This window comes from Aaosphaeria arxii (genome assembly GCF_010015735.1).
Source record: "Aaosphaeria arxii CBS 175.79 unplaced genomic scaffold BU24scaffold_12, whole genome shotgun sequence".
Classification (NCBI taxonomy): Eukaryota; Fungi; Ascomycota; class Dothideomycetes; order Pleosporales; genus Aaosphaeria; species Aaosphaeria arxii.
In genome coordinates this window covers 1,046,074-1,069,319 of record NW_022983485.1, presented here as the reverse complement: position 1 = coordinate 1,069,319, position 23,246 = coordinate 1,046,074, and the positions used below count along the sequence as shown (strand labels likewise).

Below are 23,246 nucleotides of genomic sequence, written 5' to 3'. Positions count from 1 at the left end.
CCTGATGTTCTTGGGCACCAGAGACATTGGGTCTGGTGATAATCAGAAACTAATGTTTGATATAGATGTACTTGGGTACAGACCGGACGATCTGGGAGTACACTGCAGTTGAGGTACAACCAATTGAAGGCCTCCAGATTGAGACACTGCTGAATCTAATTAAACATAAGCTGTCTCTTCATCTGTCTAGTAGAAGGGGACAATTGCCACAATTTATTGTGGCTGACTCTATTCTACCTCTACATAATGAAAGCAAAATACTTCAACAACAAAGAGATTATTCACGTTCTATGCACATTCCGTTCACAATGCTAGGTATCACGGGAATCTGACTAAAAGGAGTCATAGAAAAAGAGCCATAGTACACAGCAAGGTTGTCTTCCTCCAGCAGTGTTTAGTTCTTGTGTACAATGCTTCGCTACATGGTCCCTATTAAATGTCCTAATCACCTGGTAACATTACCAGTGCATACTGCTGCCAGAATTATTGTCATCTGCACTAGCGATGTTTGAGTTCAAGTCAGCTACCAGATCTCCAGCAAGAAAAATGGCCAAACCAACCATCGACCCTCCAAATGGCACGCGACAGGCCGGCACTATACCGCGACCATCGCGGAATGTTAGTCCCAACAAAGAGCTACTACGTCGTAAAGCCCAGATCACTGATTTACAGACACGATTGAAGAATATGCAAATTAAGGACAAGAAACAAGTCGAGCAAATAAAACGGTTGGAGACCGAAGTGAAAGCTACGAAAGATAATTCTACGGAAAGGTCCAGCAGGGCGTCCATCAGGGCGAAGAGTGCTGAAAATGCAGATCTTAAGGCCGAAGTCGTACGGCTGAAAAAGGAAAACAAAGAACTGACAGAAATAGTCAAAACCACGATTCCACACCTTGAGATAAAAACTGAGCAACAAACATTGCAGCTCCGCGACTTAGAAAACGAGAACGCGGAGCTCAGGGACATGGTATTCGATGGAGAAGATATGTACGAGGACCTGAGGAAGGAGCACGAGGACCTGAAGAAGGAGCTGGAACAATTCAAAGCGAAGCATCCTGTCCATGAAACCAATCGCCTCTTACAAAAGGCAGAAGAACAATACGTACATCAGCTCCTTGTACAGAACAATGCGCTTGACAGCCAACTGTGCGATGCTGTAAGAGAATGCACGTTTAAGGACATCCAGATCATCAACCTCACTTGCGACAGGGAAGCTCTTCGGGAGGAGTTGAAGGCGTTTACGGACGAGCCTATAGAACTACCAGGGGACGCTTTGAAGGATAACCGTTCAGACAGCGGTAGTACAATTGTTTCGTCCGCTTTCGACGACGACGTGTCTTACGATTCCGACGCAACTATAGATGTCCCCATGCCTGACGTCGAATCTTGCGATCCCCCAACTGTTATCATCACCATATCCCCCGAACACGTAAAAGAAAAAAATCCGAAATTATTGAACCGCCTCTTGGACTCAATAGACTCCACTTCTAGTATCGACATCCGCGGGCCCGTCGACCTCGTCGCGGCAATTCGGGAGAATCTGGAGAAGAAGCGATCCGAGGTCGGTGACTTGGTCAAAGAGGCCAGGAGACTGGAAGATGCGCTTAGGGAGTCTAATAGTCGTCCTCTATGTGAGGATCCCTCGCATGTAAGCATAAAAGACACAATTACGGCTTTTAAAACTCAGTTGACGATGTGTAAAGCTTTGATCAGGCAGCATGAAGCGAAGAGAGGCATGTCGCCTTTAGACCCTGAGGTAAACCTGTCGACATATTAACAAAATTAGGGATAACTCGTAAAGAACATCCCTCATGTACAATGTCAAATAGCAATGTCTAGTACGGTTCAGCTTTTCCGATTGACAAGATGGCCATATCTTCATATACAAAGAAGTTGATCCAAGCAGCATAAAAGGGAGAAGACAGAAGGATATTATACTCCTCTATTTGATGGAGTTTAGCTGCGAAACTGGTACAAAATTGACCCCGGTCGGAAACAAACATCTAATTCAAGCTACGCAACGCATTTAGAAATCCCTAAAGTTAAATTCTGTCAGGAGCATAGAATTTCACAACTCAAGGAAATAAAAAAGGCTATCACACCAAAGATCTATTGTAAGATCAGGTCACATGACATGATGTCATACTTGGGAGAGTGCTCCCTAGGAGTCAATCCAAAGCTCTAAAAACATAGACACACACTTCTTACGAAGTTTTCTTAAAGTATACAGTTGGAGAATCTTGATATCTTGATATTATACATAAAAATATAAACTTCTCATATTTCAATCCTAAATTAGGCTGCTGCCTAGGTTGCTGTAAATAGATTGTACGGCTGACACGCTACCATTACCTACTGACTTAGGTACTTCATTAAAGAGCTCATGAGCCATTTTCCATTGAAAATGAATCAACATTGATATTGTCTTCATTCGAAGTCGCCATGGGGAGATACCTGCTGCGCAGCGCGACCTCGACGTCGAGCACCAGCCCGGCGCAAGACTCGGACGATGATACAACGTCTACTATAACCTCCAAAAAAATAAATCCGTATAGATTTTACATGGAATGGCACGGCCACCCAATATCTAGCCTCCGCAAGTTCCACAACACAGTTCAAACCCTCCGTCCAACTCAACCCATAATATGGCTCGCCGGCGACTCCTCCCTCGACAACAAATACTGGGTTCCCTCATCCGGACCAGGAGGCGAGCCTCTCACAGTCCCAGTCCCAGAAATCTATAACTCGGTCCTCGAGCACCCACGAATAAATCCCGACGTTGCCTTCTGGATGAACCACCATCTCTCTTCCCGAGCGACCTGCATCAACACCTCCGTAGAAGCGACCATGCTCCGCGAGCGCGATGATCATCTCAACAAACACGACACCTTCATCCAGAACAACATATCCTCAAACGATGCCCTAGTCGTCAGTATTGGAGCCAACGACATCGCGCTCCGGCCAACCTTCTCTACCATCATCAACATGCTCAATCTAGCCTGGTTGACTCGCCGCACGGCCATCGAGACCGGGAGTGCGTCACCGCTTGCGTATTTCGCGGAGCTGTTCGGCGCTAGAATTCAAGAGTACATCTCGCGGATTACGTCGAAGACGAAACCTCGGGTTGTCATTGTGTGTATGATTTACTTCCCACTCGAAGCGGGTAAGGGGCAGCAGGGGTGGGCGGATGTGAATCTGAAGGCGCTGGGATATAATAGGTATCCCTCGCAGTTGCAGACGGCGATTCAAAAGATTTATGAGATTGGGACTCAGACGATCCGCGTACCGGGCGTGAAGGTTGTGCCGTGTCCTTTGTACGAAGTCTTGGATGGGCAGGATCCGGCGGATTATACAGCGAGAGTTGAGCCGAGTTCAGAGGGTGGGAGAAAGATGGCGGCGAAGTTTGTGGAGATGTTGGAGAGGGAGGGAGTGGTTGATTCTAGAGCGAATTTTTTCTGACTATTTATGATGCTCATAATTATGACAGCGTGTTTTACAAGATATTTTTATTTCATAAGTATTGAGTTACAAATAAAAGAGGAATGGTTGAGACTTTCTACCATCATCCAAGTTGACCCTTTTGTACCAACTAATGTTCACTGAATTACTCTAATACTTATTTTAATTGACAAGGAACAAATATTCTTGCCTCTTGCTATATTTAATTAGCTTTCTAATGTTGCGTGTGTTTTGTAGGTATTCGTTACTTTACTAAAGTAATAAAATTTTACCATATATCACTATGAAGAAATAAGTTAGATAACAAAAACAATATAAAATAATCCCAACTACACTTCATTAGACTGTGTATGCAATTTATCAGAGAAATACATTACGCTGGATTAATTGTAGAAGTCTCAGCGGAAAGCATTGTGTATTGTTTGGCGCCGTGTAGTGGTCAAGTCACACATTCAGAGAAGGTTCGTTATTGGAAAAGAAGCAAGAAATGATTGTACAATGACTTTAGTCTGGCTATTCGCACTAAACTGGGATGTGATATCTTCCATGACACAAGATGCAGGTACAGGGCGTAAAATTCTCAGCCGTGACACTCATAACGTAATTCCACCCATGATTGACTTTGAAGTGACAGTGGCTGCCTACTTGGCTTCTTTGAGGAGAGCCTCGGCGGCGGCGTCTTTCTGGCCAACACTGCCGCTCCGCTCAGCACCTTTCAGCTGGCCCGTCGGTCCTTCTTTGCCTTCTGCGGCTTTCTTCAACCTCTCGGTATCTTCCGCCTTGATGTCCTTTTGTTTCGCCTCGTCTTCATCACTGTCTCCCAAGCTGAATGGGTCATGGTCATCGGGTTCCGGGTTGGGTGCGATGGATGTCAGTGGTTGCCACTTCTTGTTCCCTGATTTGTTGCCAGTAGTGCCTGTTTGCTGGCCATTGGGCGATGGGTTGCGGTACAGTGCATCTACCTCATCCACAGGGCCGCCTGTGGGCGGGGAAACGGGCGTTGGCTTGAAAAGGTTGGGATTGGCAAAGGGGCGATTTCCCCTTTGCTGGGGTGCTGCACATGATCGTTAGCCATCGCGAATTCACCTACATTAGTAGTTTGCACATACCTTCATCGTCGCGAAGCTGCAAAGCCTCGAAATCGTCTCCGAGCACCCTGTTGTCTGTATCATACCGTTCTCGGTCTGCCGACCTACGCTGTCTCTCTGCCGATCTGCGAGATTGATCGGATTGCGAAGGGCCATAGTTCTGGCGCTGCTGGGGGACTTGTCGGTGAGATACTGGGTTTCCATACTGATCGTATTCGTCTGGCTCGCCATCAAGTTGCTTCTTGAAGTTGGTGATCCACTGGTTCACCTTGGTCTGCGTCTCCTTGAAACCTTGCTCGATATTCTTCCGAATGACTGGAAGATCGTCATCAAAGAAGCTGTGGTCTCGGTCGTACAACTCATTCGGTTTGAGTCCCGTCTGCTGTCGTTGCTGAGGTAGATGGGGTTCGCGCTGCCTGGACGAGCCATGATCTTCGGTGTAAGAGGACTGGTAATGCTGCGCCAGCTGCCTGGCGTAAATCTCGTCTTGCTCAACCTGACTCCTCGGCTGCTGAGCTGGTCGCGGTGGCTGTGGGGGAGGGGCATCTTCCGCGCTGAAGCTGGGGTCCGACATGCTCAATAAAGCATTGAACGCGGGCTCAACCTTACCCCCACTTGCAACCAGGACGGCTTTGACGATCTTTGAGTCAATGCTGGGAAAAGCTTCAATCAATGTATTCTCGGCCTGCTGTTGAGGACTGGTCGGTCGCGGAGGTTTTGGGGGTGGGATCTCTGTCGCATCTTCGGAAAATCGTACTCCTGGTTTGGGAGACTTGGAAATTGGTGGAGGGGATGCGACTGCGGTCTCGGGGCCTGCGGTGGTAGCCTCGTTATCGTCGTCGAAGTCTAGCTCGCGGGCGGTAGTTGGAGACTCGGCGCCTGAAGCTGCACCTGTCTTCGTTGGCTGTTCGGAATGAGTACTTCATAGCAATAGACTTTGGAAGTCAAGATATGTGAGGTAGTGGGGTCACAAGCGCACCTTCTCTGGGATCGGCTTCTCGGACATTGCTAGTGTAAGTGACTTTGTAAAGTCGCAAAGGTGATTTAGGTGTGTTAGATCCAAATCCAAGAACCTTCAGAGTATAAAAGCGATGTTGTTGTAGTTGTGGCCTAGAGAGCTACGCAAGTGATGGCGTTGAGCTGTGGCTTGGTTTCAACATGTCTTGGCATGACGAAGCCAGCTGACATAATCCGATTCATGGAGATCTTGCTGAGCGCTGTGCAAAGGACTCATACACCACAACCAAATCCAGCACATCTCATCAATCTTGTCCAATTTGATGGTGACAGCCTACAAAATGATGGCTCCTGACCATATCTTCTTTCCATAATACCCGCCTGAGAGGAGCTGGCCCCTTTTCAGGCTTCTCTACACAATGTCGCCCGCCCTCTGGTCCACACGGTTTGGCTTATGCCTGATCAACATCGACCTGCACTCATCCAGCCGCTCTGTACTGGTGTACGACGCCAGGATTGAAACTGAATTGAAGCACACAGCCATTGAAATTTGAACCCCTTTGTGATGATCCAGATCCACCAACGCAGTAGCGGCGAAACAGGGACGAAGCTATAATCCACGTTCGAGACCATCACCACGAATCTAATACGAATTCTTACAACCTCCGTTCCTCTCTGACAACCAGCCGCTTGCCAATTTCACGTGCCGTCCTTCCTACTTGTAGCCAAGGGGATATGCTACTTTTGGAGTCCTTCAAAATTTCTTTGACCCGAGGAACAACCGCCGTCCCTTCTTCTAATTGGCGGCTAGTTCCTTCGACTGAAGGACACTACTGTGCCGTGTGAATGGATGATCCCAATACAGAGCCAAGTTGACAGGATTAGCCACTTCTTACCGTACAGCCGTTACTAGGATATCGTCAGGCACAGAACAATTATTGGACGATAGTGCTGAGAAGGTAAAGTTTCTACTTCGTATACGGTGGTTATCTTGGTAGGAAAGGTTGAAAACCAGCTAGGAGTGTCTTGAGATGCATGGCAAGCTGCCTGCAGGCTGGAAACATCCGTCAAAGTTTAATTATTCCACGTGGTGAATTAGCCTCGACAGAGAAGGTTTTGTCAACATTCTGGAAAACCTTCATCGCATATTACTTTGAAAATTCGTCACTTCGTTGTTCACTCACTGATTCCTACGAATAGTAGGAATTATCCCCAAATCGGGAGTTCCAGTATCGTCCCGGACGTCTGGTTTCCGGAGATTTCAGAGAGGGGCCGTTGAAGTCTCTGATCAGCGATGTTGCGTGTGTGGACATGAATCGTAAGGCTTGACCTCTAACGCGAATAGTAAGTGGCGAATGGCGCGCGGCACAAGGTGTGTGGGAATGGTAAACAGTGAAATACGAGTTTGGGATTGACTCAATGCTGCATTTCGGTGGTAAGAATCCGACCTTGACGTCTCGGGGAAGCGCGCCGGATCAACAGCCCGTAAGCTTCAGGCTGCGATGTTGAAGTCAAGCTCACACACTATTGCTGAGATACGACAGGTGCTGTTGTCGCCCAACGATGATAGGAGCAGTTCTAGTCTGTATACGATGTTATAGGGGACGAAGGCGACGAAAGTGGGATAACCAGATCAGAAAACTATCGAATTCACGATACCATCGCCCCAAGAACAAGCTGTATTGTGTATTATTATGAGTTCGGTCCCAGTCGAGCATCTTTAAAGCTTACACAGTACGGAGTACACAACGCTTGAACAGATTTGCCTAACTGTTCAACCCCTTTATAAGTGAAGAAAGATATGATCAAACGGGATTTTATTGGAAGTTGTCTGATCAACCTGTATTGATGGATGATCTCGTGCTAAAGATTCCACCCAGATGAAGACGGACAATGATTTCAGAAGACGCGGCATGTGTGGTGATGATATTCAGTATCGGCATTCCCGAATTTGGTCTCGATCCTCCACAATTCTGATGGATCCCACTGCAAACACCAACAGGTAGTGCATGCATAGATGTGTATCAACGTCCATGCGTATCGTCGTTTCCGATCAAAATTGGTATGGTGTGAAATCTCAAGTCGATGGGTTCATGCAAGGCTTTTTGGAACTGTGAGATTGTCGAGTCTAGCGGTCAGAATTTGGAAGAGTGCTGGGCGGAGAAATACGACGTACAGTGCTGATCTGCGCATGGTACACATTCCGGCCCCGCCCGCATCGCGTCTGTCTTCCTTCGCCTCAATGATCTCAAGAATGATGTGCTGGTAATTTGTGGAGGATTTTCACAAGGGCCAAAAGTCAATTCACATCACCATTTGAATACAACAAACATTCAAATGATGCTGCAACTTCTCTCACACCAAGGATCATCTCGAGAATCTGCCCACAAGTCGTTCGATAGTTTCTGGCTGCGTTTTACTTCATACTTACGAAACGGCACAGCAGCCCTCCGCCCGAGTCAGTAACCTGCTTATGCCTGGACCCCTGCGCTACACGATGCGCTACACGATGCACTACACCGCGCCAGTGACAGCCCAACGAGCCCTTAACTCATCGGAACCGGGTCGGATTCCAGCGTGGCGACCTGATAGTTTCCAAGTTGGCGGTTCTACCAGATACTAGTTGATATTCTACCTAAGGCTTTCATCTTTCTAGAACCCAGCAACTCCATCATACTCGTACCATTGTGAAGGTGCCGGGCAGCCACAGTATCACAGTTCCCAACCATTGCACGCAGTGAGTTCAGCTCAAGGAAAGCTTTAGACTTGTGTGTGAAGAGTGTAGCCCATGAGCTGTCTTGCCAGAATAGGAACGAGGAAACATGGAGAACCATGTGAAGACATCGCGCAAGCCATGCGGCCCACGTGGATGGTCAGCTATAGCACCGTGCACCCCCGAGGATCAACGGAAAGGCACATCCTTCATCCATCAAGCCTTCAACGACAACATTTGCTCGAGTTCCCCGTGAATTTGTGGCTTGAACCTATGCACGTTTCCCAAGACTGTGACGTGCAGCTGGCTACGAGGGGATTATCAAGGCAATCGATGTGCAATTATTTGTCGTCCTAACCGGATGTCTTTACATGTGATGAGATTGGGTTAGGGCGGGGAGTAACCCAATGGCCTCTCTTCGGCGGAAATGATAGATCTCCTAGCGAAACTGGGCAGCTTACGCCCAAATGTCCATGATTCATACAGGAGATTTTGTGCTGATCGCTGCTATTAGCTGGGGGAGATCTACAATTGCTGTTGCCATATCGCCCCTCTCTTCCTGTACTTCGTACATGGGAGAAATCTGGTACTCGATAACGCCCGACAGCATTCCGTTCATGACCATGCTAGAAACCATCTCGCGCGCCCCATTTGGTTGCCGTAGAAATGAAGCTTTGCAAAGAGAAAAATGTATGGTACACGCACTCTGACAATTCACGATTGTTCTTCTACTTTGGGACCGTTGGCCCGACTCCGCATAATGATTCTCTGGGGTTGATCGACCAGAATCATGCCACATGGCTTGCGGGCGCTCATACCGATGCATCCTCAATTCTAATCGTGATATCTGGAATCTGTAGCGGACAAATGAAATCTGCGTAATTTTCCTGTGCTGCGTGGACGGCAGGGATCTGCCGCGTAGGAATTGCAAGTCTGGCGAAGGCTGCTGATCTTTGTGTCTACTTCAACGCTAATCGTAGCTCTTTGTCACCCGCAACTTAGTGAAGGGTCCGGAACCAGTGGCAGCATCTAAATTGACTTCAGATCTGGGACCGTGCGACACTAGGATGTCTTGCCCATGAAAAGGCTACTCAAAGATTTCTAGCTCAGGGACACTGCTGAATGAGCAAGCGTTCCACCCGATCGAGTATGTTAGATCTCGTTCTCTTAAATATGTCGCTTCGCATCTGCACGTCGGACGCACGGAAAGACACTGACAACTTTGGCCGCCTTATGCCCCACCGATTACCGTTGTGATATTGGTAACCATCGACCATCATCATGAGCCAGGAGTTCAGAGATGTTCCCAGTTTCCAGCCATGGGGGCCATTCATCTCACCAAATTATCACAATGAACCCATTACGCTCTCCGACATGATAATCGCCTCCGTGGTTTACATTTTAACACTCGTCAACGTTGGAATCGCGATTTGGCTGGGCATCGACCAAACACATACCTCCCGATCACCACTTAGGAGTGCATATGTGTGGATGATATGGCTGGAACTTGTGGTCTCGACAGTCATGGGCACGGAGTGCTATCTGCATATCCACAAAATCATCAAACCCAGTAAGTCACTGTCTCAAGCAGATTGTATCAAGACGCAACGACTGATCATAATTACAGGCTTCGCTTTCTATTTCACCATCTGTATGTTCAGAGTCCTCGGGAAAATAACAGTTCTCTCGGTCTAACTGATGCTAATTGAATTCCCAGTGTTTTGGTGGTGTATTCAGGTCCAGCTCCTTCTTCAGATCATCATCAATCGTATTCGTGTTATTGTCCCGGACCGCCGCAAATCGAAGCATATCATGATTGCAACTGCTACCGTCGTTACCATGATCAACATTAGCGTTTTCTGCATTTGGATTCCTGCTCGTCTTCAAGTTTCGAAATCGTAAGTATCAGAAAAATCTTGTATCACTGAACCATCAAACTGACCAGATCTAGATATGAACTAGTCAACGAAATCTGGGACCGTTGCGAAAAGGTCATCTACCTCCTCATCGACGCCGCTCTCAATTGGTATTTCTTGAAGGTCGTCAAGGCCAACCTAATCAACAACGGTCTGCAAAAGTACGATAGACTGTTTAAGTACAATCAGCGTATCATTGTTCTTTCCTTGCTCATGGACGTCATGATCATTGCCGCTATGTCCATCCCTAATTCTTTTGTGTAAGCTCACTCCATTCTCTCTATTGTCTCTTCCAACCTGCTCACGCAATCCACCAGGTACATTCAATTCCATCCTCTCGCCTACCTTGTCAAACTCAACATCGAAATGACCATGGCCAATCTCATCAAGCGCATCGCCATCTCCACATCTCGCCGCCAAGGCAACGTTTCCATCGCCCACGAATTCGTCTCAGCATCCACTTCAGACCGATACAACACCAACCCCAGCGGTACAGGCCGCCGCCGGGCCTCCGTCATCGAACTCAGCTCCCAGATCTCCGCCAGCGGAAAGCGAACTTCCGACCGCAATGACCGTGCCGTCAGCTTCACCGTCCAGGGCAACCAGATCAAGAAGACCGAGGAGATCCACATCAGCAGCGAGCCCGCCGATGGCGCCAACTTCGACGGCCTCGGCTATGCGAAGGAGACTGCTCTCAGGGTTAGGGAGGTTCACCAGAGCAAGAGCCTCGACGACGTTACTGAGGGTGGAGAGAGCGTGAAGAGCGACGCTGAGGGTCGCGGACGGGAGAGCAGTGACGACGAGGCGGTGCTCGTCGTGCCCAAGAAGGGACATGGTGGTTGGGGAAGACTACGGGATTAGACGCATAAGAGATAGAGCAACGACGAAGACCAAGATCAAGACGAAAAGGGAGGAAAAAGTGTGTTTTGGAGCCGCATTTAGAAATACCCATAACTCATATTTTAATTCACGATACCACTACTCGCTTCATCATCACCATAGAAATACATTATACCCATTCATTTGGAACTAGACTTTTTCACGATACTCCTCATTTGCACTTCTCACAACTTCTCCATCCAGCCTTGTCAAACATCACACCCCAAAACACACAGAACCTCGATATCCAACATCCTCGAATCCTCGAATCCTCCATCCATGTACCTAGCCACATTCCCACATCCCCATCCTACAAACCCTGATCCCAGCCCGGCCTCCCAGGACCCAGACCCAGACCTCTCGACCTACCTACTTCCCCAACCGGCAATCCCAGACGCCAATTTATGCCAAACCATACTAAATTCAGCACAGAACCCTTCGCACGTGCCCCCTTCGGCCATGCGTTCGTCACCGTTTCACATATAATTGTCATTCTTGGGCAAGGAAGTGACGACGGCTCTAATGGATTTTGAGAATATGACACTGTTTTGGAGAGGGGAGGGAACTGGGTTCTGCTGGATTGGGGGTAGGTTTGGAGAGGAAATGCCTAGATTGGAAAGGAGAGCGGTTTGGGCTTGAGCGGGGGATATGGTGCTAGTGGGTTGTGATCGGTGAGAGAGCTATCGTTTTTATCGTATTACGTGGAAGTTAAATCTTGAGGTTCATTCAGCAGGGGAAACGTCATGCATCAGAGAGCGATGATGTAGCTCAATGATAGTTATCAAACAACAATGTTGTCTCTTATCTAATTCCAAACCTGAAAGAATTAGCCTAAGAGATTCCACTATGCTGTGTACTGCCACATCAAAATCATACTCCAGACAACCCAACCACCACTCACTCCATCACCCACCCCTCCCCTTAGCAGTCCTAACATCCCCCACAAACGTAACCCTATCCTCCTCATCCCTACTATCCGTCACAAAAACCCTATACCTCCCATCCTCCCCAACCCTCACAACAACATTCCCCTCGACACTCCTCGCACTCTTCAAAAACCTCGCATTCACCGCCTCACTCGCGGGGTCCAACCTCGTGATAAACACATCCCTGCCCTCCCTCCCCGGCCACGCATTCAGCATGCGCTGGAGGCCATCCATGGCGGGGTGCGTGGCGTGCCATGCCTGAACGACGTAAGACGTCGCGTTGAGCGCCTTCGTGAAGCCGGCGAAGCATGCGTCGAAGTAGCCGTGGTGGTCCGCGGTCGCGACGTCGACTTCACCTGCGGCTTCGACGATGGGCGTCTCGACGTCGAGCCAGGGGTAGGCGCCGTCTTGGGTGTCGGCTACGATGTCGCCGCCTGTGAAGAGGCGGAAGCCGGCGTAGGAGAGCGTGAGGGCGATGGACATGTGGTTTTCTTCGGGGCTGGCGGAGGAGGTCCAGGAGGTCGGAGGGGCGAGGATGGAGTGAGAGGAGGTGCCGTTGCCGGTCCAGACTTCGCCGTTGCCGCCGATGAAGCGGACTTGGAATGAGTTGGGAGTGTTGCGTGGTGTGAGTTGAGTATCGGAGCCGACGGATACTTGCTCGACGCGTTTGCCGGAGTTGATGCGGGATTGAAGCCAGGCAATGTGGTTTGTGGCGAAGGGGGCGTTGATGGTTGGCAGAGGGTCGTAGGTTGGAAAGCCACGATCTATCACGAGGTCGGCGGGCATGAGAGAGTCGATTTCGCTAAGACCTGTGAGGTAGTAACCTCCAGGGTCGAGTTTGTCGCTAGGGATGGGATTGCCAACGTGGTCCGGGTGGACGTGGGTGGCGATCATATAGTTCAGTGTCGTTCGCTTTGCGGGAGCAGCATGTCGAAGAGCATAGCGAGAGACGATTTGACCTACAGTTTCTTCTTGGTTAGGGCGGAGAGGAGTTGATGCTGGGGGTCCACCGCGAGTGGCTCCGCAGTCTATCAGAATGGTTGTTGCATCTGGGCCTATCACGAAGGCAGCGTTGCCAACACCTGTATCGATGAAATGAATGTCGAGAGTTCCTGGAGACCAGGGGGGCAGGATACTGCCGACCGAAGCATTGAAATTGGTATTCAAAGCCATGAAGTCTTTATCATCGATGTATGTTTGGCTCGACTCGGATTCGTTGAGGATGTTTGCTGGACCATCACAATGCCTTCCTGAATTCCTGTATAATTCTACTTCGATCGGTGCCAAAGGTCCGTGGAGAGAGTAAGTGATGACAAGTAGGTTCCCTTTAAATCAACGGCATTGATATTGTGCAAATATCCAGTTCATGACTGTCGTTCGTATAAAGTATAAGTCAAGAGACGGAGATCAGTAATCGCGGCCAATAGGTAGCTTTGACGGCATGCACGTGTGAGAAGCGAGACATAACCCTTGATCATCGAAGTCATACTGCATATACGAAATGCCATACCTCTCAATGCATGGATGCGATGAGAAAGGAAAAGGAATCTGTGGGAGGAGTTTAAAGCTTTCACGGAGTTTACAGGTATTAGGAATCTGTCCAAATCTAGAAAACGTTGCATATTTATAAAAGTGCGCTTGGATTCTTCCCAGAAGTTCGAAGTCTTCAGACTGTTCGCGCTACAATATTACCTGAAAGTTTTGTGCAAGATTATTTACCATGGGGCGGCAGCAGCAGCATCATTTACACTGCGATGATACGATGTGAAATCTTGCCCGATACTTTTGGATACTTCGCTGTAGGAACTACCAGATCGCTCAATTCTTTGGCCATGCCAATACAGCCATCGAAGAAATAACATCCCCAAAAAATTGCGAAGGTAAGACGGCATTCATTCGTCCAATCATTAATAGTGCATCACGAAGCTCTCAACCATCAGCAATCCATATCAGACCTTCACGAACATTTGCAAGTGGCACCAAGTATCATTAACTATACTACCAACAGCAGTGTAACCATCATTATTCATATCGCGAATCATTTTCCATCTACGGCGCATATCGGAATCCCTCGACGCCCTCAAGCGTCGGCCTCTTGCCCTCATCCGCCAACTTGTTCTGGCGCTTGAAGTGCATCGACATGGCGAATGTGATGATGGAGTAGAGCATCTGCATGGCGATGGTCGCCCACATGCCTGGGAGGTAGAGCTATATGTCACGTTAGAAGGTGTTGAATCAGGAGGGGGTGGTAAATAGGGAGGAAACTTACCGGAGCATCTTTAGCCTGGAAGATGGTAGAGCCGGTGATACCGCCCGCGGCACCGACACTGATCATCGCGGCTGCGACAACGCCGCGTTTCTGGACTCGCGCGGTCTGGTTGTTTCCGTATGCCAGGGTGGCTGGGACGTTGGCCTGGGTGCCGAAGGTCGCGAGGAAGAGGCCGAAGTACCTGACGCCGGGGGGTTTGCAGTATAGGACGATGAGGAGGCCGACGATGGCGGAGACGGACTGGCCGATGAGGATGGGGTAGCGGAGCTTGATCTTGTCGGAGAGCCAAGCACAAGCCAACGAGGCGATGATGGCGAAGATGTAGGGTGGGGAGGAGAGGAGTTGGGCCTCGACGTAGGAGAAGCCCATGCCTTGTCGGAGGATGATGGGGGCGAAGAAGGCAAGGGAGTAGACGGAGGACGCGGCGACGAAGTACTGGATGCAGTACACGCCGATCTTCCAGTCCACGAGCATCTTGAGCGAATCCATGAATGTGGGCGGCTCGGTCTGCTTGCCGGATTGTTCGAGACTGACGCGGCTAATGGCGATATGCTTCTGACGATCGGTCAGGAAGCTGACCTTCTCGGGGACTGTTGATAGTTAGTTTCTCAAATCTTAATTGTGTCTGCAAGGTAGGATATATGCTTACACTCGATAAGGAAGAAAGGCGCGGCAAAACCTGCGACGATGGTGACGATGCCTTCGATGATGAAGATCCATCGCCAACCGGAGCGGTACATGCCATCTCCGACACGGATACAAGATAGTGCATACGCAAACTGAAATTTGTTAATAAAACCATCGTAAGATCGTATAGCAGAACCATGAACATACGATAGGACCGAAAGCGGATGTAACCAGCGCGGCCATGTAGAAGATAGAGACACGTTTCGCGGTCTCGAACTGACGATACCACGATCCGATGATGTAAACTGCTCCGGGGAACACTTTTCCAGGTTAGCATCTCAATTGACTTCCCCGATCAAAGTCAAGATACTTACATCCAGCTTCAAAGACACCCAGTAAAGCACGCAGAACTGTGAGAATCTTCCAGTCATGAACGAAACCCATGCCTAGCACACATGCACCCCATGCTACAATGAGGAAAGAGAGCCATGTTCGTGCTCCAAGTCGTCGAATGACAACGTTTGATGGTAGCTCGAAGAGCGCATAACCTGTCTCGGCGTCAGTACGTGATCGACAGAGGAACCAAATGGGCCATTCGTACCGATGAAGAAGATCAACAATGCAATGTTATATCGGCTTCCGACAGCGAGCTGCAAATCCTTTGCTAGACCTGCAATGTATGCAGATGAAATATTCGTTCGATCGAGTAGGGAGAGGCCGAAGATGAAGCAAAGCATGGGAAAGACTCTCAGATCTGCTTTTCGACTATATATGTTGTTAGTATAAAGTTCGCATCTCATATAAAGTCAGTTGATTCAATCATACACAATAGCCCGCTCCTCTTCTGGTGTCCAATCCTGCTGTTCATCTTGAGATACTTGTGACGTGGAACTCTCGACAGCCTTCTCGATACGCTCAACGTCGTTCTTGTTTTCCTCCATTGTTGTGGGTCTCCCGGTAAACGAAATCCGGAGAAATTGCAAGGGTCAATTGCTGGCGAGGCGTGGGATGAAGCGTTCAATACTACAAACACTGCGATCTTTCCACCAGAACTTTCGACTTGAGAAGATGAAAACCTAAAGAAACAGACAGGAAACCACGATGATGATCCCCTTTACGAGTATTTAAACCCCATCAATACGCCTCCAATACGCTCGGTCTGGACTCGACGACGTCGCATTGCAGCCAAAGTGGAGCGGAACCCCCCCGGCAGTCTGCGATCATCACCAAATCAGGCATCGTAACGCCCAAGCATCGATGGTTAAGCTGCTTAGTGGTCTGTTGGAGGCCGTGAGAAACGAAACCTTGTAAATACCCCAGTTTGCCAAGGACCGGACTGTGGAGGCGGCAGTGTGAGTCTGGGGAAGTATACCGTTCCGCTGCATTTCGCCAAGACGTCCCGCTAATTTCGAGTCAACTCTCTCGACTCTATCTGCACGTGGTCCCATTTCCATGCCATCCTTTATCTGGATCCAATAATAACGATCAGACAGTGTATTTTGTGGATAGAGAGACAGAGGCCTGATGTGAAGTCTATTCAAATTCCCGGCAATCATTACGGTGCAGTGTGCATGTAGCGAGAATCCTGCGAGCAGGGAATCAGACCACACCCTGCCACGAATTCTCCGTATTCCATGATGAACGCCAACTCCCAGCATTATTGAAATGATAAGGAGAATTCAATTCATTCGAACTCTGTTTATCGCAATTCCCAACCCGAACCCAACAATCGGATCCGTGTTGGCATGCAAGACTCAACATGACTATTCCCCTACATTCACCGGCCACATACTGACCCAACCTCGTCCCCTCTTAGCGAATAGCCAACCCATCACACTCCACAATCCCACAACAAAACCACCTGTGGCGCAACCCCCCGTATTCCCCCATCAATGCCTCGAACAAAACAAGTTCACCTGCCTACACACATCTTATTGAACCACGACTCTAGACCAGCACAGGCATGGCGAACTGCGCACTAATCACCACGCTACCCGGGCCGTACTGTACTTGCAATACCAATGCCTACCACCACCACCAATTAAGCGATCGATGAACCGACCAAGCACACTCGACTCAGCTGGAGGAGTTCTTGGCATCTCTTGTCTGCGAGTAATAGCCTCTATGAATCAAACCAAGTAGGCTATATGGAGGTCTCCCTCCCCGCAAAAGCCCACATGGTGTGGTATGGGGATATCCACTCCACCTTACCTGTGGTTTTGTCTTAAAGTATGCATTGCGTGTGTGGCAGTATAGTAAGCCGAGATAGATTTCTTCCTTGTCTACAATAACGCTGGTATCACGACGGAAGGTTAAGCAACAGTCAAGCACACTTGAACGGTGTTGGCAGGATGTGAAGATCTCATGTTGGCATGCAGGGACTCGACACCGGTAATGGGCTGGGGAGTATAGTGCCTTGTGTCCCGGCACCAAGGAGTCGGTGTCGAGGGTTGGTGCCGTGTCGTTACCGTACAACCGTACAGCCGCAGCCGAGAGATGTTCGCCTGATGTCTGGATCTTCCTTCGTTGGTTTGTTGATCGATTTGGGTTGGTACGAGGGCTATTGGAGAGAGTCGTGAGAGAGAGATGTAGCGCTAGTACGGATGGTGGTCAGATGGTCAATATTGCACTCGAGGAATGGTAGGGTGAGTGTGTTCGTGGGTGAGGGATGAGGCGACTAGACTGACTCGAACGTAACGTTGAAGGGAATACAAGCGCACGGTATGTCCAAGTACAACTGATAATGTTCACAATACCAAGTACGCTAAAGTCCAACATAACGGATATTATATCCGTTATGCACCAATTATTGTCCTATATCTCGCCATCGAAAACAGTCTGAGAGATCTTATCCATCAGATATTTTCGAAGTCTCCACAGTTCTACCTAACATATGCACCTAATAATCGGAATCCTCCCATTGCTTCCAAAATTTCATTCCGACCTTTGTGACTCACTGTACCGCTCTGTCTAGTCTCTCACCCAGTGCACTCCCCTTCTTTGATATTATCCAGCACCTTATCACATCCAATTACAAGGAAATATAAGACTTTGATCATGCATAGAAATACGGATCCCCTTTGCGCTGAACCATCGAGTGAAAGAAACAAGTTCGATCTCCGCTCTAGGTACATCATAGCACTAGATGCAGTGATACGATCTCTGGAGGGCGAGACCGTATGGCGGACGATTCGCCACTCTCTGAAGAACCTAGAATCACACATCATGCAGTCCTTTGACGCGACCCCACAACACCAATATCAGTTGCAGATAAAGTGGGTGCTGGGCTAGATCCAGATTTGAAGCTCGTGAAATGAACCAGTGGAAGAAGGGCGACTTTGAGTAAGCTGGGCCGATTCTGGCACATGTGCTGTTAGTAGCGAGAGGAGTCTCGCAATTCGTGATTGTCTCCCGGCAATCATCTTCGTTCGGTTGCTTGGGAGTGGGAGAGCGGGATTGATGTCCTCGAGAAGCGGTGGGTGGCGTACAATAGGGTTTGTCGTCCCACTTAATGGGGCTGTTTGCTTGCTTGCAGGCCATTTCCACCTAATCTTCGGTTGTCGATTCGAAGGCCTGAGTGAATGATCAGTTTGATCAGTCCCCGCCGCACATCTCTGCAGTGCCCTGTCCATCGCCGTGCAGCATCATAGACGTTCAAGATGGTGATTGGCTCGCCCCGATTCCTTCGCCCTCTGCACTCGATACAGCAGGCACTTCCCCAACCTCACGCAAAAACCGGTTGAAATCATGCATCCGATTCCTCTCATCCACCTTAAGCGTCCCACTATTCTTACTTAGCACATAAGGACGCGTAGCCATCCACCTTGACCACTTCTGAATCACAGCCGTGACCTCCTCCGCCGATACTTCGAACCACTCTTTATGTTGCTTCAAACACGCGCTGCAGTAGATCCTGATGCTTCGACGACTGAGCTCAGCATGGCACAATGCCTCGACGCGACGTGCGTGCGGGACCTCCAAGGCCGACATTTTATCGTCTGAGACGGCAGCAGCGATTTGAGCAGTGGAGGGGTAAATTGGTTTGGTAAGCCTGTTACAGTCGAACGACCACTCATCGTGGCGTTCTGTGAGGGAGCGGTTGGTGAAGCCGATCTTGACGTAGCCTTCGTTGCCCGGGACTTCGTAGGCGTAGACGTACCCCGCTTTAAGGTCAGGGCCACATAGCGAGTTTCCGATCAGCTCTTCCAGATTTGCGCGGTGATTGATATGCTGGAGAATGTTGAAGGGGCTTGTGTCATAGGCTTTTGGCCAGTACAGGGCTGGATCGGGATCTGGGGTAGGCAAGGCATGTGCGATGGTGACGGTAGTCTCATTTGTCAACGGAGTCAAGGTGATAGGAGAGCCTGGGAAAACCTTTGGAGAGGATGAAGACTCTTCCAGTGCATCGCTGACAACCGCCAGGCCGTCCTCTACTATAGGCAGAGGCAGTACCGCCACGATGCTTTCCTTCCACGCCGCAACCCACCTGAATTTCTCTGATCTTTCATGGTCGATGCAAGTCCTATTCCACTCCAGCGCCTTGAGTAACAACTCTAACTTGGCGCTGTCAGAGTATATTTCTGGCTTGATGAGCTCTTGGAGCGTTCTCTCGCAATTCTGGACCTTCTGTCCTCCAATTCTCTTGCATTCTTTCTCCTCTTGGGCATGGCATTGTGTTCTGAACGGCCCGAGGGCCTCTCTAATAAGCTCTTCAACGGATATCCCAAGCGCGCTGTCATCAGGGCTACGGGGCGGGAACGCAAGTCTCCATGTGTCAAGTCGGTCTTCCGTAGACTTATTATTCTTAATGTGCAAGTGACAGTGCACTAGCTTGACGAGATTGTACGCAGCGGATTCAAAATGTGGAGAGGAGGCCGTCATGCTTGTCATGGAATTAAGCTGCGCGTCAATAAGGTCCCTGTTGCAGCATTTGATAAACAACCGGCACCTTGTTTGTCTCTTGGTCTGGGCACCACATTGCCAGCCTTCGATGTGGAGGTCTTTCTTAAGAGTAGCGAGGGTACGTGACGGGGTGCTTCTTACTACCACTCGTTTGTCGGGAGTAACTGGGGGCGATGGTGTGGTGCTTGCCGACGATGTCGCATTGTCTGGTGGTGGTGTTGGCCTCTGCTGGGATAAGGCTGAACAGTCGTTCACGGGTGGCGAGGGCAACGTCTCGGGCAAGACCTCAGCGATTGCGACGGCGATGGAATCGACTGGCTTGCGAGATGAAAGAGATGGACTGTTAGGAGGGGTAGGGAGCATCGAATTTACCGTGGTCGTCGCCATACTGGTTGTATCTGGATGGTGTCCAGATGGTACCAGATGCTTCAAGAGAGGAGATGTTATGTTGCGCGATGCGGAAGACGCGTCGTGTTATAGGTATACTCCAGGCAGCCTCGCCATTCATAGGCTGTGTAAACGAGGCAAATCAGGCAAAATCAATGGATGCTTCGCCGTATGCGCCACAAGGCATGGAGCCATGAGGGGAGTCGAGCGCGTGAATGTAGACCAGGGGATACATGGAAGAAGTATCTCAGCACCTCTCGAATCCCTTGAAACGATAAAGGGCCAACCTCTCTGCACATACACATATCATGGTCAATCAATTATAACAGCCTCTGTTTGCAACATATCGGGTTCCTGTAACGAGACTGCATCCTTACATTAACCTGCAGTGTCACCACACTGCCCGTTCCGCTCTCTTTCTCTGAATATCGAGTCAGCCACATCACTTTAATCACACCAGGATTAATTCCAGGATACTGTCTCGCTTGAACGGTCATTTGAGTAGCTGAACTCGGTATGGAGTAGAGTTCGCGAAAGTAGTTGTTGGTATCTGTAGGCAACAGCATTTCCCGTGTCCTTGTCACACCCACCATCAACCCCGCCTGCCGCGCGCTTGCTGTAGCCAGTAGTTAACCAATCGAGCAAGCACGACCATCAGCCACCTTCACTCTCACTTGCTACCCTCAACTTCCCCTACAACATTTCCTTTCATCAATTTTACTTCCTTCGTCGTCTGTATCTAACTATATATCAAACAGAGCAGTTTTGTTTCCCGCGTCGTCTGCGGAAGACGATTTCAGTATGTCTTCCAAGGTCAAGTGCGAGACATGTCCTCGCCTGTTCCGTGCCCAACCTGATGCAGATCAACACATGGATGCGCTTGGTCACTGGAATATTCAATACAAATGCGAGACTTGCCATCAGAAATTCTTCTCGCCGGAGTCAGCAAGCCTACACATGAACGCACTCGGTCACTGGGGTCCTCGAGTTCAGTGCGAACTTTGCCCGATGAAGTTCTTCAACAAAGAGGCAGCAAATAACCATATGAACTCTCTTAATCACTGGCGGCCCCGAGTCAAATGTGAGATGTGCGATCTAGAGTTTCTCAGGCCAAAATTGGCAGCGGAGCACATGAGCAAGGCTGGTCACTGGCGCCCACGGTACGCATGTCAGACGTGCGATCGAGTGTTCTTCGCGAAAAAGGATGTAGATGAACACATGACCGCACTCCAACACTGGACTCCAAGGTACAAATGCGATACCTGCGAACGGAAGTTCCACTCCCAGATTTCGGTCGAAGCTCATATGGATGATGCCAGCCACCGCAAGGATAAGATCAAATGCGAGACGTGTGAACTTGGATTTTATAGCCAGAAATATGCTGACGCACATATGCATTCTGCCAATCACCGGAAACCGAGAATTAAGTGCGAGACCTGCGAGAAAATGTTCCATACCCAAGAATCTGCCGCACAACATATGAACTCTCTTAATCACTGGGAACCTCGATTCAAATGCGAGAGTTGCAACCAAACGTTCCGCACTCGGGAACTCGCGGGACAACATATGGACAGTGCAAACCACCGGATACCCAAAGTCAAATGCGAGACCTGCGATGAGAAATTTCATACTCAGAAATCCGCCGAAGAACACATGGACCACGCAACTCACTGGATGCCCAGATTCAAGTGCGAGACGTGCGATCAAAAATTCGCTACCCAGGAGTCTGCTGAAGAACATATGGATGACACCGCTCACCGAGTCCCTAAAATCAAGTGCGAAGGTTGCAACTTGAAGCTCTACACCCAGGACTCTGCAAACCATCACATGTCGCTCTTCAACCATTACGGCAAGCACCACTGCTCTGACTGCAACAGGTATTTCCCTACCAAGAACGGATTTAACATGGTAAGTCAGATACTGCCTCGCCATCATCACCAGCATTGCTAACCATCTCCAGCACTTCGGCCCAAGCATCCACATCGGAGATCCCATAATCTGTCCCTTCTGCAAAGGCTCCCACCCCTCACTCTGTCTCCTCTCGCAGCACCTAGAAACCGAATCATGCTGGCTATCAACCCACCACACAACCTCCCAGCCCACCACCCAGCCCGACCAAGTTCCAACCCCACCCCTCTCTCCCACGCAGTCCGACACCCAATCCGTCACAACAGACGCAACCCCGAACGAATCCACCCTCTACTCCTGCCCCAACAAAGCCACCTGCACCCTCTCCTTCCCCACCTTCGCCTCTCTCCTCACCCACCTCGAAACAGACAACTGCGGCATCGTCAACCTCTCCAAGCCCCCGCAGAACGCACACGCTGGGCGGGAGGAGGCAGTGAACGTCGTGTAGGACTCATGGTCATGTTTCTTTCTTCCTCTCATGGGGAACGGCGGCTGCAGCGGCGCGCGGAAACCGTGCTGAAGGCCCCCTGAACCCATCCACCGAACGCCAGTGCCAGTGCCGATGTACAATTAAGTGATGTGATGCAAAACAAGGCAACGAGGCGGGGGGTCCGAAGGGCGGTGGAGATGTATTGTATCGTACTGTAATGTACCTTTATACAACTTTAATAGCTAATATGTCACATTCACCGCTCTAGTGTTCAACTTTTATAATCTGCTAATGGGTCGCGTAGGTTGGAGGCGTGAGTGAGTGAGTGTTGACGTACTTGCTTAGGTAGGCAAGCACAGTACGCCTGGGGTTGTGAGCGGTTGGCACGTCAAGTCGTCCATCTTCACATGAACAGAATATGGCGATGTGCCACGTCGTCCGTATAGGGAGTGTTCAAAGCGGGTGTCTGTCGCGGGCTGCGGGTGCCGGGTTGCTGAGTGCGATCATGCGGTGGGCGGATCTGTATCTTGTACGCCAGATGGTGGAACGGGGGGATGGGCGTACAGTGCACGAGTGAGAAGGTACCGGCGATTTGGAATATGGTCGGCTTGGTTTGTTCAGGGCGGTGCGGTGCGGTGCGGAATTGAGCGGTTGTGGTTTGGATAGGATATGAGGGGTTGGAAGTCACTTCAAGCATTGGGGAAAGGACGAGGTGTTTATGTTAATGAGTGTATTGCGGAGACAACATGGTCATCTTCGTCACTTTGTTTACTAGCTAATCTA

General features: G+C 49.6%; 8 protein-coding genes across 8 annotated transcripts; 4 read left to right on the top strand and 4 right to left on the bottom strand.

Annotated features, from left to right (window-relative positions):
• Nucleotides 1-546: 546 nt before the first annotated feature.
• Nucleotides 547-2,219, top strand: BU24DRAFT_496952 (uncharacterized protein; the record flags this gene model as incomplete). The annotated part of the gene is made up of 1 exon (XM_033534224.1): nt 547-2,219. One exon carries the CDS (start codon nt 547-549, stop codon nt 1,777-1,779), a length of 1,233 nt encoding a protein of 410 aa, XP_033378523.1. The 3' UTR covers nt 1,780-2,219.
• A 137-nt stretch (nt 2,220-2,356) lies between these two features.
• Nucleotides 2,357-3,553, top strand: BU24DRAFT_428205 (uncharacterized protein). The gene has a single exon (XM_033529413.1). The coding sequence runs from the start codon at nt 2,445-2,447 to the stop codon at nt 3,459-3,461; it is 1,017 nt and encodes a 338-aa protein (XP_033378522.1). The 5' UTR covers nt 2,357-2,444; the 3' UTR covers nt 3,462-3,553.
• A 377-nt stretch (nt 3,554-3,930) lies between these two features.
• BU24DRAFT_428204 (uncharacterized protein) lies at nt 3,931-5,620 on the bottom strand. The gene is made up of 3 exons (XM_033529412.1): nt 5,529-5,620; nt 4,571-5,453; nt 3,931-4,515 (listed from the first exon to the last, which is right to left on the bottom strand). The coding sequence occupies exons 1-3, from the start codon at nt 5,553-5,555 to the stop codon at nt 4,103-4,105; spliced, it is 1,323 nt and encodes a 440-aa protein (XP_033378521.1). The 5' UTR covers nt 5,556-5,620; the 3' UTR covers nt 3,931-4,102.
• Nucleotides 5,621-9,500: 3,880 nt separating this feature from the next.
• On the top strand, nt 9,501-11,013 carry BU24DRAFT_400921 (uncharacterized protein; the record flags this gene model as incomplete). The annotated part of the gene is made up of 5 exons (XM_033525475.1): nt 9,501-9,789; nt 9,847-9,870; nt 9,937-10,117; nt 10,171-10,395; nt 10,453-11,013. The coding sequence occupies 5 exons, from the start codon at nt 9,501-9,503 to the stop codon at nt 10,994-10,996; spliced, it is 1,263 nt and encodes a 420-aa protein (XP_033378520.1). The 3' UTR covers nt 10,997-11,013.
• Nucleotides 11,014-11,919: 906 nt separating this feature from the next.
• On the bottom strand, nt 11,920-13,113 carry BU24DRAFT_473357 (uncharacterized protein; the record flags this gene model as incomplete). Its single annotated transcript, XM_033532779.1, has 1 exon — nt 11,920-13,113. One exon carries the CDS (start codon nt 13,111-13,113, stop codon nt 11,920-11,922), a length of 1,194 nt encoding a protein of 397 aa, XP_033378519.1.
• An 876-nt stretch (nt 13,114-13,989) lies between these two features.
• Nucleotides 13,990-15,636, bottom strand: BU24DRAFT_400918 (retrograde regulation protein 2; the record flags this gene model as incomplete). Its single annotated transcript, XM_033525474.1, has 6 exons — nt 13,990-14,148; nt 14,210-14,799; nt 14,859-14,988; nt 15,044-15,156; nt 15,211-15,384; nt 15,438-15,636. The coding sequence occupies 6 exons, from the start codon at nt 15,634-15,636 to the stop codon at nt 13,990-13,992; spliced, it is 1,365 nt and encodes a 454-aa protein (XP_033378518.1).
• A 2,641-nt stretch (nt 15,637-18,277) lies between these two features.
• On the bottom strand, nt 18,278-20,426 carry BU24DRAFT_72856 (DUF1766-domain-containing protein). The gene has a single exon (XM_033534573.1). It carries the CDS (start codon nt 20,123-20,125, stop codon nt 18,491-18,493), a length of 1,635 nt encoding a protein of 544 aa, XP_033378517.1. The 5' UTR covers nt 20,126-20,426; the 3' UTR covers nt 18,278-18,490.
• A 500-nt stretch (nt 20,427-20,926) lies between these two features.
• Nucleotides 20,927-22,481, top strand: BU24DRAFT_414602 (uncharacterized protein; the record flags this gene model as incomplete). Its single annotated transcript, XM_033526231.1, has 2 exons — nt 20,927-22,033; nt 22,086-22,481. The coding sequence occupies 2 exons, from the start codon at nt 20,927-20,929 to the stop codon at nt 22,479-22,481; spliced, it is 1,503 nt and encodes a 500-aa protein (XP_033378516.1).
• Between the last annotated feature and the right edge of the window lie 765 nt (nt 22,482-23,246).